At 28.0% G+C, this 15000-nt stretch overlaps 4 protein-coding genes across 4 annotated transcripts in view; 1 reads left to right on the forward strand and 3 right to left on the reverse strand.

Annotated features, from left to right (window-relative positions):
- SAPINGB_P004245 (uncharacterized protein) overlaps positions 1–280 on the reverse strand; it is a gene marked incomplete at both ends in the record, with an annotated part of 306 nt that extends 26 nt beyond the window's left edge. Inside the window, one exon of the mRNA XM_031998960.1 lies at positions 1–280. This exon is cut by the window's left edge and continues 26 nt beyond it. Coding sequence (XP_031854851.1) covers positions 1–280 — 280 coding nt within the window.
- A 4528-nt stretch (positions 281–4808) lies between these two features.
- SAPINGB_P004246 (uncharacterized protein) lies at positions 4809–7425 on the reverse strand (the record flags this gene model as incomplete). The annotated part of the gene is made up of 3 exons (XM_031998961.1): positions 4809–5719; positions 5800–6976; positions 7054–7425. The coding sequence occupies 3 exons, from the start codon at positions 7423–7425 to the stop codon at positions 4809–4811; spliced, it is 2460 nt and encodes an 819-aa protein (XP_031854852.1).
- Positions 7426–7675: 250 nt separating this feature from the next.
- On the reverse strand, positions 7676–9468 carry SAPINGB_P004247 (uncharacterized protein; the record flags this gene model as incomplete). The annotated part of the gene is made up of 2 exons (XM_031998962.1): positions 7676–8500; positions 8548–9468. 2 exons carry the CDS (start codon positions 9466–9468, stop codon positions 7676–7678), a joined length of 1746 nt encoding a protein of 581 aa, XP_031854853.1.
- A 3756-nt stretch (positions 9469–13224) lies between these two features.
- SAPINGB_P004248 (uncharacterized protein) overlaps positions 13225–15000 on the forward strand; it is a gene marked incomplete at both ends in the record, with an annotated part of 3117 nt that continues 1341 nt past the window's right edge. The window contains 3 exons of the mRNA XM_031998963.1: positions 13225–13473; positions 13815–13927; positions 13989–15000. The exon at positions 13989–15000 is cut by the window's right edge and continues 1341 nt beyond it. Coding sequence (XP_031854854.1) covers positions 13225–13473; positions 13815–13927; positions 13989–15000 — 1374 coding nt within the window. The remainder of the gene's footprint in view (positions 13474–13814; positions 13928–13988) is intronic.

Raw genomic sequence — 15000 nt, forward strand, 5'->3', positions numbered from 1 at the left:
TAACGGCAGCACCGGCAATGGAGCCCGCAAGGATGTTGGCAGCGCCAGTAGCAGGAGCAGACTGGGTGGGGACGGTGACGTTAGTGGAAGGAGAGACGGTAGAGTTCTTGGTGGCAATGGTGGTAGGGACAGTGCTGTTAAGGTAGACGGGAGCAGAGGTAGTCTTGGTGCACTTGTGGTCTTCGCAAGAGGTGATGGTAACTTCCTGGGTAGAGAAGACAGTGACTTCGGCGGCAGCGAAGCCAGCGAGAGCAGCGATAGAAACAGCGGAGAACTTCATTTTTGATAAATTTGGAGATTTAAATAAATTGATAAATTTAATTAATTAATTAAAAAAAAATTTGGGATAGGTGTAAGAAAAAGTTTAAGTTAAAAAAAGAGTGTAAGTAGTTGGAAAACTGCGAGTATTTATTAAACGAGTGACTGATTGACTGAGTGTAGTGAGGGAATAAAAAAAAAAAAAAAAAAAAAAAAAAGATATGAAATGAGGGAATATCGAGTGTTTATATACTTTTTTATTTTTTTTTTTTTTATTTTTTTATTTTTTTTATATACACGTATAAATATTTTCATGATTTGTATTACGGATACTGAAAATTTTTTTAGTTTAATAAAATGGCAATTGGGGCGGGAATTTTTTTTTTTTTTTTTTTTTTTGAGGGTTGCGTATGAAATTTTCTTTAACAGATTATTATTTTATTACCAGAAAAAAAAAAAAATAAAAAAAATAAATAAATAAATCTGCATGATTTTTTTTTTTTTTTTTTTTGGGGGGGGGAGAGGGAGGGATGAAGGATCAAAAAAAATGTAGAGAAAAAGCAGCAGCAGCAGCAGTAGTAGTAGTAGTAGTAGTAGTAGTAGTAGTAGTTGTAGTAGTAGTAAAAGGCAACAGCAGTAAAAGGCAACAGTAGCATCAAAAAGGTAGCAGCAGCTACACTACCAATTGAAAATATTTTAATTAATAATAATAATAATAATAATAATAATAATAATAATAATAATAACAGATAAGAAGAAGCCAGCCATGCAAAAAAATAAAATAAAATAAATAAATAAACAAAAAATCTTGGCTACACTAAGCCTAATCTGGAATAGTAGGAATTAAGCAGCAACAGCAGTAATAGTTAGTAGTTGTTAGTAGTTGTTAGTAGTAAATAAAAGTATTTTTTTTAAAGAATAATAATAATAATCTTTTTCTTAATAATCTTTTTCTTAATAATTTTTTTAATTTGTATTTATTTATTTTTTTTTTTTTTTTCGGAATGGCTGGTTAAAAAAAGCAAAAGAGTACAGATAACAGTAATTATATAATCAAAAGAGAGAGAAAAGGGAAACAGCAATCACCTAAATAAGTAACTAAACCCTTACCCTGTTATCCTAAAACGGTACATTCCTTTTAATATAATTATATATAAAATAATATGCAAAGATCTTTAAGGGGATGATGAAAATGATTTGAGGAAAAAAAAAAAAAAAAAAAATTAAAATAAAATAATTTTTAATAATAATAATAATAATAATAATAATAATAATAATAATAACAACTAAATGGCGCTAAAATAATATTAAATAAATAAATAAATAACCCCCCATGTAAAAGTAAACAAACTACTGTTTTTAGAGAATTAGATAGCCTCGGTAGTCATGACAATTTCAAAAAAAAAAAAAAAAAAAAATTCAAAACAAACATCAGCCGTTTGGGATGGGAAAGGAGGAGGACGAGGGGGCGTGAGAAGAAGAAGAAGATGAAGAAGAAGAAGAAGAAGAAGAAGGAGGGTTTAAACTAATTTCTTTTCATTTTTTTTATATAGTGGTGAAATAATAACAACAACAACAACAACAACAACAAACATTCTAATTGACATTTTTTTTTTAAATTTTTTTTAAATATTTTTTAAATTCACTAATTTATAGCACTAAAAAAAAATTAGTGATGTATATATATATATACAATCCATCATGAAAAAATAAAAATAAAAATAAAAAATAAAAATAAAAAGGCCCTTTTTTCTAATGGGCACAATAACATCCACTTTACTTTAAATATTTTATATTTTATATATTTATATATTTATATATTTATATATTTATATATGTATGTATGTATGTATGTATGTTTATACACCATCACTATTTATTTCCCTTATACGAATGTGGAGTGGTTTTTTTTTTTTTTTTTTTTGTTAAATAAATCTGGAATTGAGTGATTGACTGAGGAATGTGAAATATGAAATTAAAATAAAAAATAAAAAATAAAAAATAAAAAATAAAAAATTTGTTTGTCTTATCTCATGTGAAGAAAAACAAAAAAAAAGAACCATTAGAGTTATCTACAACAACAACGGATAGTAATAGTATTCTTTATATAATTAATAATAATAACAATTAGAAGCAAGCCCAGAGATTAAAGTTGACAAGATGAAATTTTAGATGGAGGTTCCACCTTTTTTTTTTTTTTTTACTAGTATTATATATATATATATATATATATATATATATAAAAAGTCAATTACAATTAAACCTTTCAAAATTAAAAAAAAAAAAAAAAAAAAAAAAAATTGTCAATAATGAGGGTGTTGTATGAAAAAATTCAAGAATTTGAATATATTTTTTTTTTTTTTTTTTTTTTAACAAGAAACTTAACAAGAACCCTCAAATCTTTTTTTTTCTCTAATTTCCCTTATTAATTGATGATGATGATTACAAAAGTAGTAATTTAAAGAAATAAAAACAAAAACTACCACCCCTTTGATTTTTTTTTTGTCAATTTTTATTTTTTATTTCATTAATTTATATATATATATATATATATATGATTTCTCCTTATAAGGAGAAGTCAAATTTTGTATATTACTCCTTAAAAAAATATATAAAAAAATAAATAAAAAAAGGTAACAAATTTAAATAAATATCACCACTTTTTTTTTTTTTTTTTTCTCCCCTAATATCACCATTATTTAAATCAAGCACACCATCAGTATCAATATCAACTTAATTATTTAAGCTCCTTTTAAATAAAATAAAAATAAAATAAAAATAAAATAAAATAAAAACAAAGATTCAAGACTTTTATAACTCTACATTCCTATTAAAACAACCACCTCTCCTCCTCCCATTCTATCCTTATTATTGACTAGCGGAAATGGAAGACCCTAATTTTAGTTGGCGACAATGATAAGCTTTAAAAAATAAAATAAAAAAACGTGCATATTATATGTATATATAGGTATATATATAGGTATAACTATAAAGTAAAGTTACAACCTCCATCAAGTCAGTTAAATCTATCTAGTACATTATCAGTAAAAGAATTACAAAGAGTTAAAGGATTTCTTATAAAATAATCATCTTTTTAAAAGAGAAAAAAAAAAAAAAAAAAAAAAAAAAAAGACGATAAGGAGAAAAACAAAAAAAAAATTAATAAAATTCAACATTCCTTTTTTTTTATTTTATTTTATTTTTTTTTTTGATGATATTAAATTAAACTAGGAGAATGGGTACATGCGTGGTTTTTTTTTTTTTTTTTTTTTTTTCAACGAGGGGGGTTTGTGAGTGTGTGTAGGAGAGATGAAAGTAATGAAAATATAAAAATAAAAATAAAATCAAATTATATAGACAACCAACGTTTTTTTTTTTTTTTGTTTTTTTTTTTTTTATATATATCAAGGGATACAAACAAACAAACAAAAAAAATAAAAAAAATAAATTGAAAAATTTTTAATGTATGATTGTAATCCACCAGCAGTCTTTATTTTTTTTTTTTTTTTTTTTAAATACTGGAATGATGAAAAAAAAAAATAAAATAAAATAAAATAAAAGGATTAAGAATGGAGAACAAAAGTATGAGAAACTAAGGTACCAAAAAAACAGAAAAACAGAAAAAAAAAAAATTATTGTTTATTTATTTTCTTTTTCTTTTTTTTTTTTCTTTTCTTTTTTTCATGAAAGTGAAGAAAAGCCTTACCATGATAAGCTTAAAATGACTAAAAGCATTTAGTTTATATTGGATTTTTTTTTTTTTTCTTTTTAATAATAATAATTTATATTATTTACTTTATACATATTTTATATATTTTATATATTTTATCTAAAGTTTTTAGATATTTCTTTTTTTTTTTTCTTTTTTTTTTCTTCAACTATACTAACTTAAAAAATATTATTTATTGTTTTAAAATTTAAATACAATTACCATTTATATTTAAATAAAATAAAATAAAAACAAAAAAAAACAAAATTGTTTGTTTGTTTGTTTTTATTCAAGGGTTATAGAATTATATAACATCAGCATCTGCGCTATCCTTCTTGTCCATACTATATATTTTTTCATTTTGATAATAAACTTTTAATTTTGGCTTCAACATTGCATCTCCAACAGCCCGAAAATAAGTCCTGATGCCAGCTTACGAGGAACAGGGGGTTAAAATAACCAAACCTTCCCAACCTATCTCCACTTGTCTTCATCAACGCTGTAATTGTATTTCTTAATCCCTCCAAGCAGAGATAAAGCTTACAATCTCTTGTAAGCCAGTTAAACTGTTTAAGAGAGTCGACATGTCCATCTCTGGAGATATCCGTTTCAGTCCTTTTCTTTCCTCTTCAAGCAAAGGACACTCAACTAAAATGTGATGAACTGTTTCCAGCTCTCCACATTTGCAGTTGTAACTATCCTTTTCAATTCCAAACTTTTTAAACCATGCGCCAAAGTTGCCATGGCCTGTGCGAAACTGAGTAATATTACTCAAGATCCTTCGACTATCTTTCTTCATGATCACTCCCGTAACCATTTTGGAAAGATTATCAGTACATTTCTACTCCACTGTGATATTATGATACCACAGATCCTTACTGCTGTTCCAATACATTTCTTGCCATTCTTCCATTGCTTGTTTCTTCAAAATTCCAATCGTCTGATTTTGTTGTTGTTTCAGTGTAAGAGGTTCAACCCTCTTGCATTTTCGTTTTTCATCCTTTTTAATCATATAGTCTCTATCATCTTTCGCCAACATGTAAAGCGTGGTTAGCTTTGCAATTGGAGATTTCTCAATCAATGTTAACAAATGACCATTAATAGGATTAGTTTTGCTAATATTTAGGTGTAAACGAATAGCTTTTCGTGCCACCATAAATTTTAGCCTAATACTATATGGCATAATACCAGCTTCCTTTTGTAGTACCGCAATAGGAGTTGTGCGATAAGCACCAACAATTCTTCTTAAAGCCATATTCTGCATTACTTCCAACTTGTGGATTTCTCCTTTCAAAATTTTGTGATGCCAAATTTCTAAGCCATATTCGACAATTGGTCTCACGCAAGCAATATACAGTGATCTGACTGCAGACCCTCGCATACCTTTTTGCACGCCACCAAGATGCCAAATAGCACCAACAGCTTTTCTTGCTTTATTGATTTTATTCAATATATGAGATGTAAAATCAAGCAGATTGTTCAAAATAATTCCAAGCAATTTAACTTCCTTCTGGGGTTCACGAAGTTCTCCATTAGGTAAAATAAGTTGCACTTTCTCATCTTTAGGTTTCACATTTTTTGTAAAATGAATAAAACCCAATTTATCACCCAAATCAATTTTGGTCATTCTTGATTTAGCCCAATTACAACATTTTTCTAATATGTTGCTTAAGCTTTTGGTATTTTCTTCAATTTTACCTTCAACGGTAATAGTCACATCATCAATAAAGCCAAAAGGAGTTCCACCCCATTCTTTAATGGCATGATACATTGGTGTGGAATATATCAAAAAAGTAGTGGTGAAATAGGTGAGCCTTGTGGAATTCCAGTACTAATTTTTTGCACTGATCCTTTTCTTCGGTCCATGAGCATGCTAGCTTCTCTTTCACTTACAAATTGGTACGTCCAGTTTATAAGTGCTTTGGGTAGTTTCATATCCTCCATTGTGTCTGCCAATATATTTCTGTTAACATTATCAAAGGCTCCTTGAATATCAATGAGCATAGCTGAAATTTTTTCTTTACTAGTTTCAATTCTTTGGACAAGTTCCAAAACAGCATCAGTAGCACAATAACCTTGTCTTCCCCCATATTGCTCTGGTGGAAGTAAGTGTGTTGTAAGCTTGGTCATTCTTTTTTGTATAATTTTTTCCAGTACTTTAGATGGAATCTTAAGTAAGGAAATTGGTCGGTATGCTCTTGGCTTTGAATAATCAGATTTCTTAGGTTTAGGTATAACAACAATAATGCCATGTCTCCAGGCTTTTGGGTGGTATCCAAACTTCACACAAGCTTGGAGAAGCTTGAAAAACCTTTCCTTAAAGTCTTTATTCAGCCATGCCATCTTTAAAACTTTGCCCGTAATTCCATCATCTACTGGAGCTTTATCATTTGGGGTATCAGTCAATGCAGAGTCAACTTCATCAAGCTCTAATTTTGGCCATCGAGAATCGTCATCAATTTCAAACTCTCTATCAAGACCATGATCAATTTCAGGTAGAAGTGCCTTCCATATTTCATGTCTTTTTTCGTCAACAGTAGTAGTGAGAGTTCCATCTTCTTTTCTAATTTGTGGTATAATGGTATCATTGCTTTTTGGATTAATATACTTCAAAATCTTCCAAATGTCATTTCCTTCTAAACTAGACAAATATTTATTCCATTGCTCAGTACTTGCCTCACGCAAACTGTGGTCAAAAATTTTTCTAGCTTTTTTCGCCTCTTCAATTTTTTGTCGTTTCAAAGCCAAAGAAGGTTGTCTTTGACGGGCTTCCCTTTTAGCTTCTAGCGCTTTTTCTAACTTCTCCCTTAATTCTTGATTCCAATAGCGTTTGGACTTTTTCATCACCTTAACTTCCTTCATCGACTTTGCCATTGCTCTTTTTACAACCTCCTCAAGAACTTTAGCTTGGTCATCAATTTGGTCAGTTGATTTTAGAGTTTTGTTATGCACATTAAAATCTTTAATGGCAGAAGAAAGCTCCTTGTCAAACTTTTCCCAATCTGCATTCTTAATATTCAATCTCTTCACCGAAGTAAAAACTTCATCCCCGTTTTTACTCTGAGACATATAAATGTCCCCTCCACAATTGAGTGATCACTTAGTGTATTTTCATCCACTCCACTAAATGAAATTCTATGAAGTAAGTCCACTGAGCCATAAACCAAATCAATATTGGTTCTATTGTTGTATGTTTTTTGATTTCTTGGAGTAATTAACATCATATCATTTTCATGTAGCCACTCAACAACTTCATCTGCTTCCGTATTCGGACCTGCCCTTGACTCCCATTCCTTGTGATGTAAGTTATAATCACCTGCAATGACAATCTTTGAGTATTGTTCCTTGATCTCCCGTTTGAGAAACTCAAAAACCGGTGGCTCAGGGTATTTCTTGGATGGTTTCGGTTGATTATAGACATTGACAATTGTAATGTCTTTAACCAAAATGGTAACCATATCTCGATTTGTAAACTTTTCAATTTTAGTAGTTAATGCTCGTAAGTCAGAGTTAGACCTAATGTAAGTAATTGCTCTGCATTTATTTTTTTCTTTTCCAGTTTCTGTAAAGATTGGGATCCAATCTTTATGTTTAATGGGCCCATAGTTGTTAAAGTAAGGTTCTTGTAATAACAAGATATCAGGTTCTTTTTTATCTAAGATAGTTTCAGTAATAGATTTCGATTTATGACAATTGAGTTGGAATACTTTATAATTCATTGGATGTAATAGAATTGTTTTCGTTTTCTTCCTCATTGGATTCATCTAGTTCTTCAATATTTGTTTCTTTCATCGGTTCATCTTGTGAGTCGTCAGTGGAAACAGGATGGGCCTCATTATCCTTTTTGTCTGATTCATTTTTCAATAATCGTATCTTATTACGCATAGCTTGGAGTTCTTCAGGAGTTTTTTTTCTGCTAATAAAAGGTCTAACTTTAACTTTTGTGTACTGGATAATAAGATTATCAGCACACTTTGCATAGTCTTGGGCATTTCTGAATGAAACCAATGCTGTTTGGGTAAATTGGTTTCTGCTAATGATTTTGGGTTCGGTATTCAAAACAATATGGTAATCATTAAAATTGTAGAGAGTTTCTTTCAAGTCTTCAATCGATGCCGTATTAGGTATTTCCTGAAGTACAGCCTTGTACCAAGAATCTGTGTCAAGCACTGAATAAGTAGGGTCAACTTTGGGGATCCATTCTGCAGCTTTATCAGCAAAATCTTTGTCATTAAGTTGAACATATAAATGCCCTTTGACAGTATAGCCTATTTCCTGAGCCACCGGCATTTGTGCAACCGCATCAATTTTCTTTCCAATCGCAGGGATATTAACTCTTTTCATGGTATCTGGAATTCTTATGCACACTCTAAAAGTGGGTTTGTCTTCATCAACTTTAGTTTCACGGTGTTGTTTTTGAGCCTTCATAATGTCTTTCAACTTTGGAGTTGCTCCATTTGGAGTTTTAGGGGTCAAAGCAAAAGGCAAAGTGTCGACTTTTCTTACCGCACTCTTGATTTCCTTTTTGCGTAGCTAAGTTCTTTGGTAGTTAAATCAGCCTTAGTTGAAATAGTTCCAACTTTGTATTCCATATTATCAACTCTTTTCTCAAGATTGTTGGTCATTTCTTTGAATTCCTTGATTTCAGTGTCGATAATTCTTTTGTTTCTTGCTTTTTCTTGAGACAAATCTTGAAGAGTCATCTTAGCTATTTCATCAGCTTTATGTTTCACTTTATCGCAATGATCCTTATTATCCTTAACTTCCTTTTTAAGTTTTTCAAACATTACATGTTTAACTTCTGTGTGAACCTGATTGTTTCTCAAAACATCAAGTTCTGAGCGAAGAGAATTCACTTGTCCTTCTGAAGCTTTAAGCTTTTCGGTCAAAGCAATGAGTTGTTTAGCTAACTCATTGTTTTTAAGTTCAAGATTTTGAAATTTTATTTCCCAATCTTCAATTGTAATACTCAAGTCTTCTTTAACAATAGACAATTCAACCAGAAATACATCCTTAAGTTTTAAGATGTATTCCCAGGCTTCAGAATTATCACCAAATGGATTTGCATCCGGCATGAGAACATCCATGTCACGTGATGGTGTTGCGTCAATTTCCACATCACCACCATCTGGTGAAGAGTCAAAGGTAGGGTTCAAGGTTGGACCAACATTCACAATAGGGGTTTCAACGGGGGTTTCGTGGTTTGAAGAAGCATTATGCTTATCATTCGATTCAAGCTTTTTGTGGATAGTTTCAATTTTTTTATGGGAGTCTGGTTTTTCATTATTTTTTTGGATTTTTGTCGAGGGTTTGATGTGATGAGCTTCATGAGAATGAGGTCCTCTGGAATGAGAACTTTCTTTCTCCTTCAGTTCAACAGCAATAATTTTTTGCATATCATTAATATTAGTCTGTTCATTATTATTGTCGGTATAATTATTGTCGGCAGGAGGGTCGCCGCCACTAAACGTGGTTTGGGTGTTGTTGGGGGGGTCTGACATGGTTTTAAGCTCAAAAAAAAACAAAAAAAAAATAAAAAATTTTTTTAAAATTTTATATCACCTGTTATATATACTCATCCTTTGAATTTTCTTTAACAAGTTACAATTAAAGGCGGGTTGGCCGAGTGGTTTAAGGCGGCAGACTTAAGATCTGCTACTCGAGAGAGTGCGCGAGTTCGAACCTCGCACCCGTCAACATTTCTTTTTTTTCATATATATTTATATAAATATATATATATATTTTTTTTGTTAGTATTTTTTAAAATAATTAATAATAATAATTGGTTTATATGTTATTTTTCTATTTTGTTTTTTTGGATTATTTATAAATTTAAGTTTTTTTTTTTAAATCAAACTTTACACTTTAGATTAATTAATCAAAGGTCATGACAATTTTTTTTATGTAGATTTTTTTTTTTGATAATAAAAAAAAAAAAAAAAAAACAAAATCTAAAGAATTAATTTGTTTATATTATATGCAAGCTATTTTTATAATGTATGTTTATGTTAAAAACTAAATATATATATATATATAATAGATGAATGGCTGATATAAGCTTTGATAATAAAATTTTTTTATAGTGGAAATTTGTCTATTAAAAATAAAAAAAAAAATGAAAAAAAAAAAAAAAAACAAATTATAACAAGGTTTGGGTAATATTTTTTTTTTTTAGGGTATAAGCTTATTTTTGGTACACTAAACATATAAATTTTAAACCCTTTTTTTTTTTTTTTTTTTTTTTTTTCTCCTTACCAATATTACTCCAACTCACACATCACAACTAATTTAATAACAAAAAAAAAAAAAGAGGAAAAAAATAAAAATTACTTCACAGATCTGTCTCGATGATTCAATTACCTATTGTATTCATAACATATGGGCATTTAGTGTAGTGGTTATCACGTCTCCTTTGCATGGAGAAGGTCACCGGTTCAATTCCGGTATTGTCCAATTAAAACTGAATACTTTTTTTAATTATTTTTTTTTTTGTTTTATTTCATTGACTTTGTTGTTGTGACAGATAGAAAAGAAAGAAAGAAAAAGAGTAATACGAGTTTTATATATATTTTTATTAATTAATTAATTAATTAATTAATTATTATTATTATTATTATTTTTTTTTTTTGGGTGCTATTATATCATGATATACTTCTTATAATATATATATATATATTTTCACTGTAAATAAAAAAGAAAAAAAAAAAAAAAATTCGGTCTAGCACCCATGGCAGATTTTCTTACAATTTATTTTATTTTTTTTTTTTTTTTTGTTTCAAGGAGTTGTTGATTTATATATAAAATGATATATATTAATAATATAAAAAAAATGATTATATTAATTTGAAAAAAAAATATATATATATATATTGAAATAATTTGAAAAAAGAAATTAATGAATTTTTTTTTCTTTCTTTTCTAAATTTCCAATTTATTTAAATTAAATTTAAATTAAATTAAATTTAATTTTTTTTTTAATTCTTTTTCAAATTAATATAATTTTTTAATAACCCTAACCCAATATTAATATATTGTGAAAAGTACATTTAGTGAAACAATACTATAAAATATAAACTATTCACGTGACTGGGCATTTAGCGTAGTGGCTATCGCGTTCCCTTCGCATGGGAAAGGTCACCGGTTCAACTCCGGTAATGTCCATTACACTTTATTTAATTTTTTTTTTCTTTCATTTTTCATTTTTCATTTTTCATTTTTTATTTTTTTTTTCTCCCCTCTCCTCTCGTCTTAAAAAAAAAAAAAAAAAAAAAAAATAAAATTACAAAATATATATATATATATATATTTCAATTTTTGTAACAAATAATCACGTGATCATTTTATTATTATTATTATTATTATTATTATTATTAATAATTTTTTTTTTTTTAAAAATAAAAAATAAAAAAAAAAATATAGTCTTGGGCCGTGATTCCGATTAAATTGTGGGGAGGGGGAAGGGGGAGGAAGGGGAGGAAGAGGAAGAGGAGGAAGAGGAGGAGAGTTAAAAAAAAACCCTTACCCTGTATTAAGTTTTAACCCAACCCAACTCACACCCACATATATTATATTATATATGTCTTCTCTCTCTCTCTCTCTCTTATTTATTTAATTTTTTTTTTTATTTTTATAGTTTTTCCGGGGCCTTTGGAATAATAATAATAATAAATCCATGTGTTAATGAGGAGGTGGAAACACCATATCACATAGAATTTTTATTATAACTATATATATTTATTACTACACAACAATATAATATAATAATTTAATAAAAATAAAAAGAGGAGAAAAAAAAATGGTATTATTAATTATTAAAAAAGAATTAAAAAAAAAGAATTAAAAAAAAGAATTTAAAAAAGAATTGAAATATTGAAATAAATATATATTGAGAAAGAGAGGGGAGAGAGTGGAGGTGGCGGTTTAATATATATTTATATATATAAATATTCCCCACATAATAAAGAAAGTAAGAAGGAAAGAGAGAGTAAAAAAAAAAAAAAAAAAAAAAAAAAAAAAAAAAAAAAAAACTTCCGGAGACTGGGCGGAAAGTCCGTGGAAGATGAGTGTTTTGAAAGTCTTTTAAGAAAATAAATAAATAAATATATAAAAAAAAAAAAAAAACCCCGGAGAAAAAAAAAAAAAAAAGAATCAATAGTAATAATAATAATAATAATAATAATAATAATAATAATAATAATAATAATAATAATAATAATAATAATAATAATAATAATAATAATAATAATAATAATAATAATAATAATAATAATAATAATAATAATAATAATAATAATAATAATAATAATAATAATAATAATAATAATAATAATAATAATAATAATAATAATAATAATAATAATAATAATAATAATAATAATAATAATAAGAGAAATAATATTTTTTTTGTTTGACATTTATATAATAATATTACTAAGCATATATATATAAAAGTAAACCCTAACCCAAATCATTTTTTTTTTTTTGTCAGTGTATTCTTAAAATTACAAAATGCGGGGTATGTGGTGGACCTAATTGTTATAAAAAAAAAAAAAAAAAAAAAATAATCAGTTTAAAATTAATTTAAAAAAAATAAAAAAAAAAAAAAAGTTTTTAAATAAATTAATCAAATTCATATAAATATATATATATATATATATATGTAAATATATATTCATATGAATTTTGTTTATGTAAAAGATCAACAAGTCCCTTTTTTTTTTTTTTATCAATAGGAATTGTAAATAAGGTGATTCAAGTTCGGGTTCAATCTGCGTCATGTCCGGTTATTACAATATTTTTTAATTTTTTTTTATTTTTTTTAATTTTTTTTTTTTTATTTTTTTTTTTTTTTTTTTTTTTTTATATATATATATATATAAATATTTAAACGGTAGTACTATGTAAGGAATTTTTTTTTTTTTTTTCCGAGGACCTTTTTATATACAATATATATATATAAATATATTTCTATATAAACCTGGAGAAAATATTCCAAGATTTAATGCCCCCACACATTTTGTAGACCTTTTTAATTCTTTTTATTTTTTTTTATATTTATATTTATATTTATTTAAATATATATAACCCTTTAAATCTCCACTTTTTTTTATTTTCATTTTTAATTTATTTTTAATTTATTTATATTTATATCAACTCTTTTTATTCTTTTATTCTTTTTCATCATCATCATCATCATCATCTTCTTCTTCTTCTTCTTTTTCCCTCAAATAAAAAAAATAATACTATTCTCTTCAACAATGTCCTCCTCTGGATTTGTTGTTGCTGCTACAGCTACAGCTACAACTTCAACTACAGCACCTTCTTCTTCATCAACTTCATCATCATCACCATCATCGTCTTTATCTTTATCTTCATCTTCTATTTCTATTAATCAACCTCCATCTTTTTTTAAAGATTCTTCTTCTACTTCAAAACAATCTCCACCTTTTGCTCCTCGAAAACGTTCTAAAGTATCTCGAGCTTGTGATGCTTGTCGTAAAAAAAAGGTGAGTTTTTTTTATTTTTTTATTTTTTATATTTTTTATATTTTTTATATTTTTTATATTTTTTATATTTTCCCCTCGCACTCGGATAATTGGAGTTTAACTTTCTCCTCTTTTTTTTTTTTTTTTTTTTTTTTTTCTCCACATGCGGGGAGGAAAAATTCCCCCAAAAACTTTTTTTTTTATTAAAAGGAAATAAAAGAAAAACCCTTAACCTTACTTTAACTTACTTTAACTTACTTTAACTTACCTTAACTTACTTTATCATTTATTTTAATAAAAAAATTTCCTAACCCACTTTTAATTTTAATTTAATTTTAATTTAATTTAATTAAAAATAATAGATTCGATGTGATGCTAATCCAGATGATGGACGGCTTCAATGTTCTTCATGTAAAAAGGCAGCAGTTGAATGTTGTTTCTATCGAGTGCCTCTTAAACGAGGGCCTTCCAAAGGGTAAGTTTTTATTTTTTATTTTTTATTTTATATATTTCTAACATTTTAAAAAATTTAAAAGTCAACGTAAAGATCTTTTAAATCAACAACAACAACAACAACAACAACAACAACAACAACAACAACAACAACATCAACAATCTTCTTCATCTTCTTCTTCTCCCCCACACAAAAAGTCTTCACCACCACCACCACCACTTCCTCATTCTAATAATAATTCTCAACAACAACAGCCGCACACTACCAGATTGAGTCCTCCAGCAAATTTCCGTAAGCGCTCCTTTTCAATTACCTGCGCAGCTCTCGCACATAACAACGTGCCAGCAGATTCTCATGCACTTGTCAATCCACCGCAACAACTCATCAATAGTAACATCAATAATAATAATAATAATAATAATAACATCAACAATCTCAATAATCTCAATAATCTCAATAATAACAATCATATACAATCAATCCATCATCATCCTTCTTCACCTTTATTACTACCTTCAATTACTAACTTCTTTAACCTCAAAAGTCCTAATTCTTCATCTTCAACATCAACATCTTCAATTTCATCAACATCTTCATCAACCTCTTCTTCATCTTCATCAGTTTCTCCTAAACCTCATGGTCCAAGCCCTTCTTCAATACCTCAAATCCATTTCCATTCATTAAAACATTTTAACTCTCCACAATCCCTCCGACAGCCGCCGCCACAGCCGCAGCCGCAGCCGCCGTCACTACCGCCGCACCTTCCCCTCCATGCCTCGGCCAAACCTACCACAATAACTTCAACATCAACATCAACATCAACATCAACATCAACAGCAACAACAGCAACAACAGCAACAACCACCACCGGAATCACCCAAAGTTGTTCCGAACTCGCCATACAAAACAACACTCGGAAAAACATCCATGAAGCCGCCATCTCCGTGATTTCATCAAACAATAATCACAATAATTATAATAATTATAATAATAACAACCATCTCCATAATAAATCCGGCTCCGTTTCTCGCTCAAATTCGGTCCCCAGCTACCTCCCTTCCACCGATGATACAACTATAACTTCAACTACTTCA

This window comes from Magnusiomyces paraingens (genome assembly GCF_902498895.1).
Source record: "Magnusiomyces paraingens strain CBS 517.90 genome assembly, contig: contig3, whole genome shotgun sequence".
Lineage (NCBI taxonomy): Eukaryota > Fungi > Ascomycota > Dipodascomycetes > Dipodascales > Dipodascaceae > Magnusiomyces > Magnusiomyces paraingens.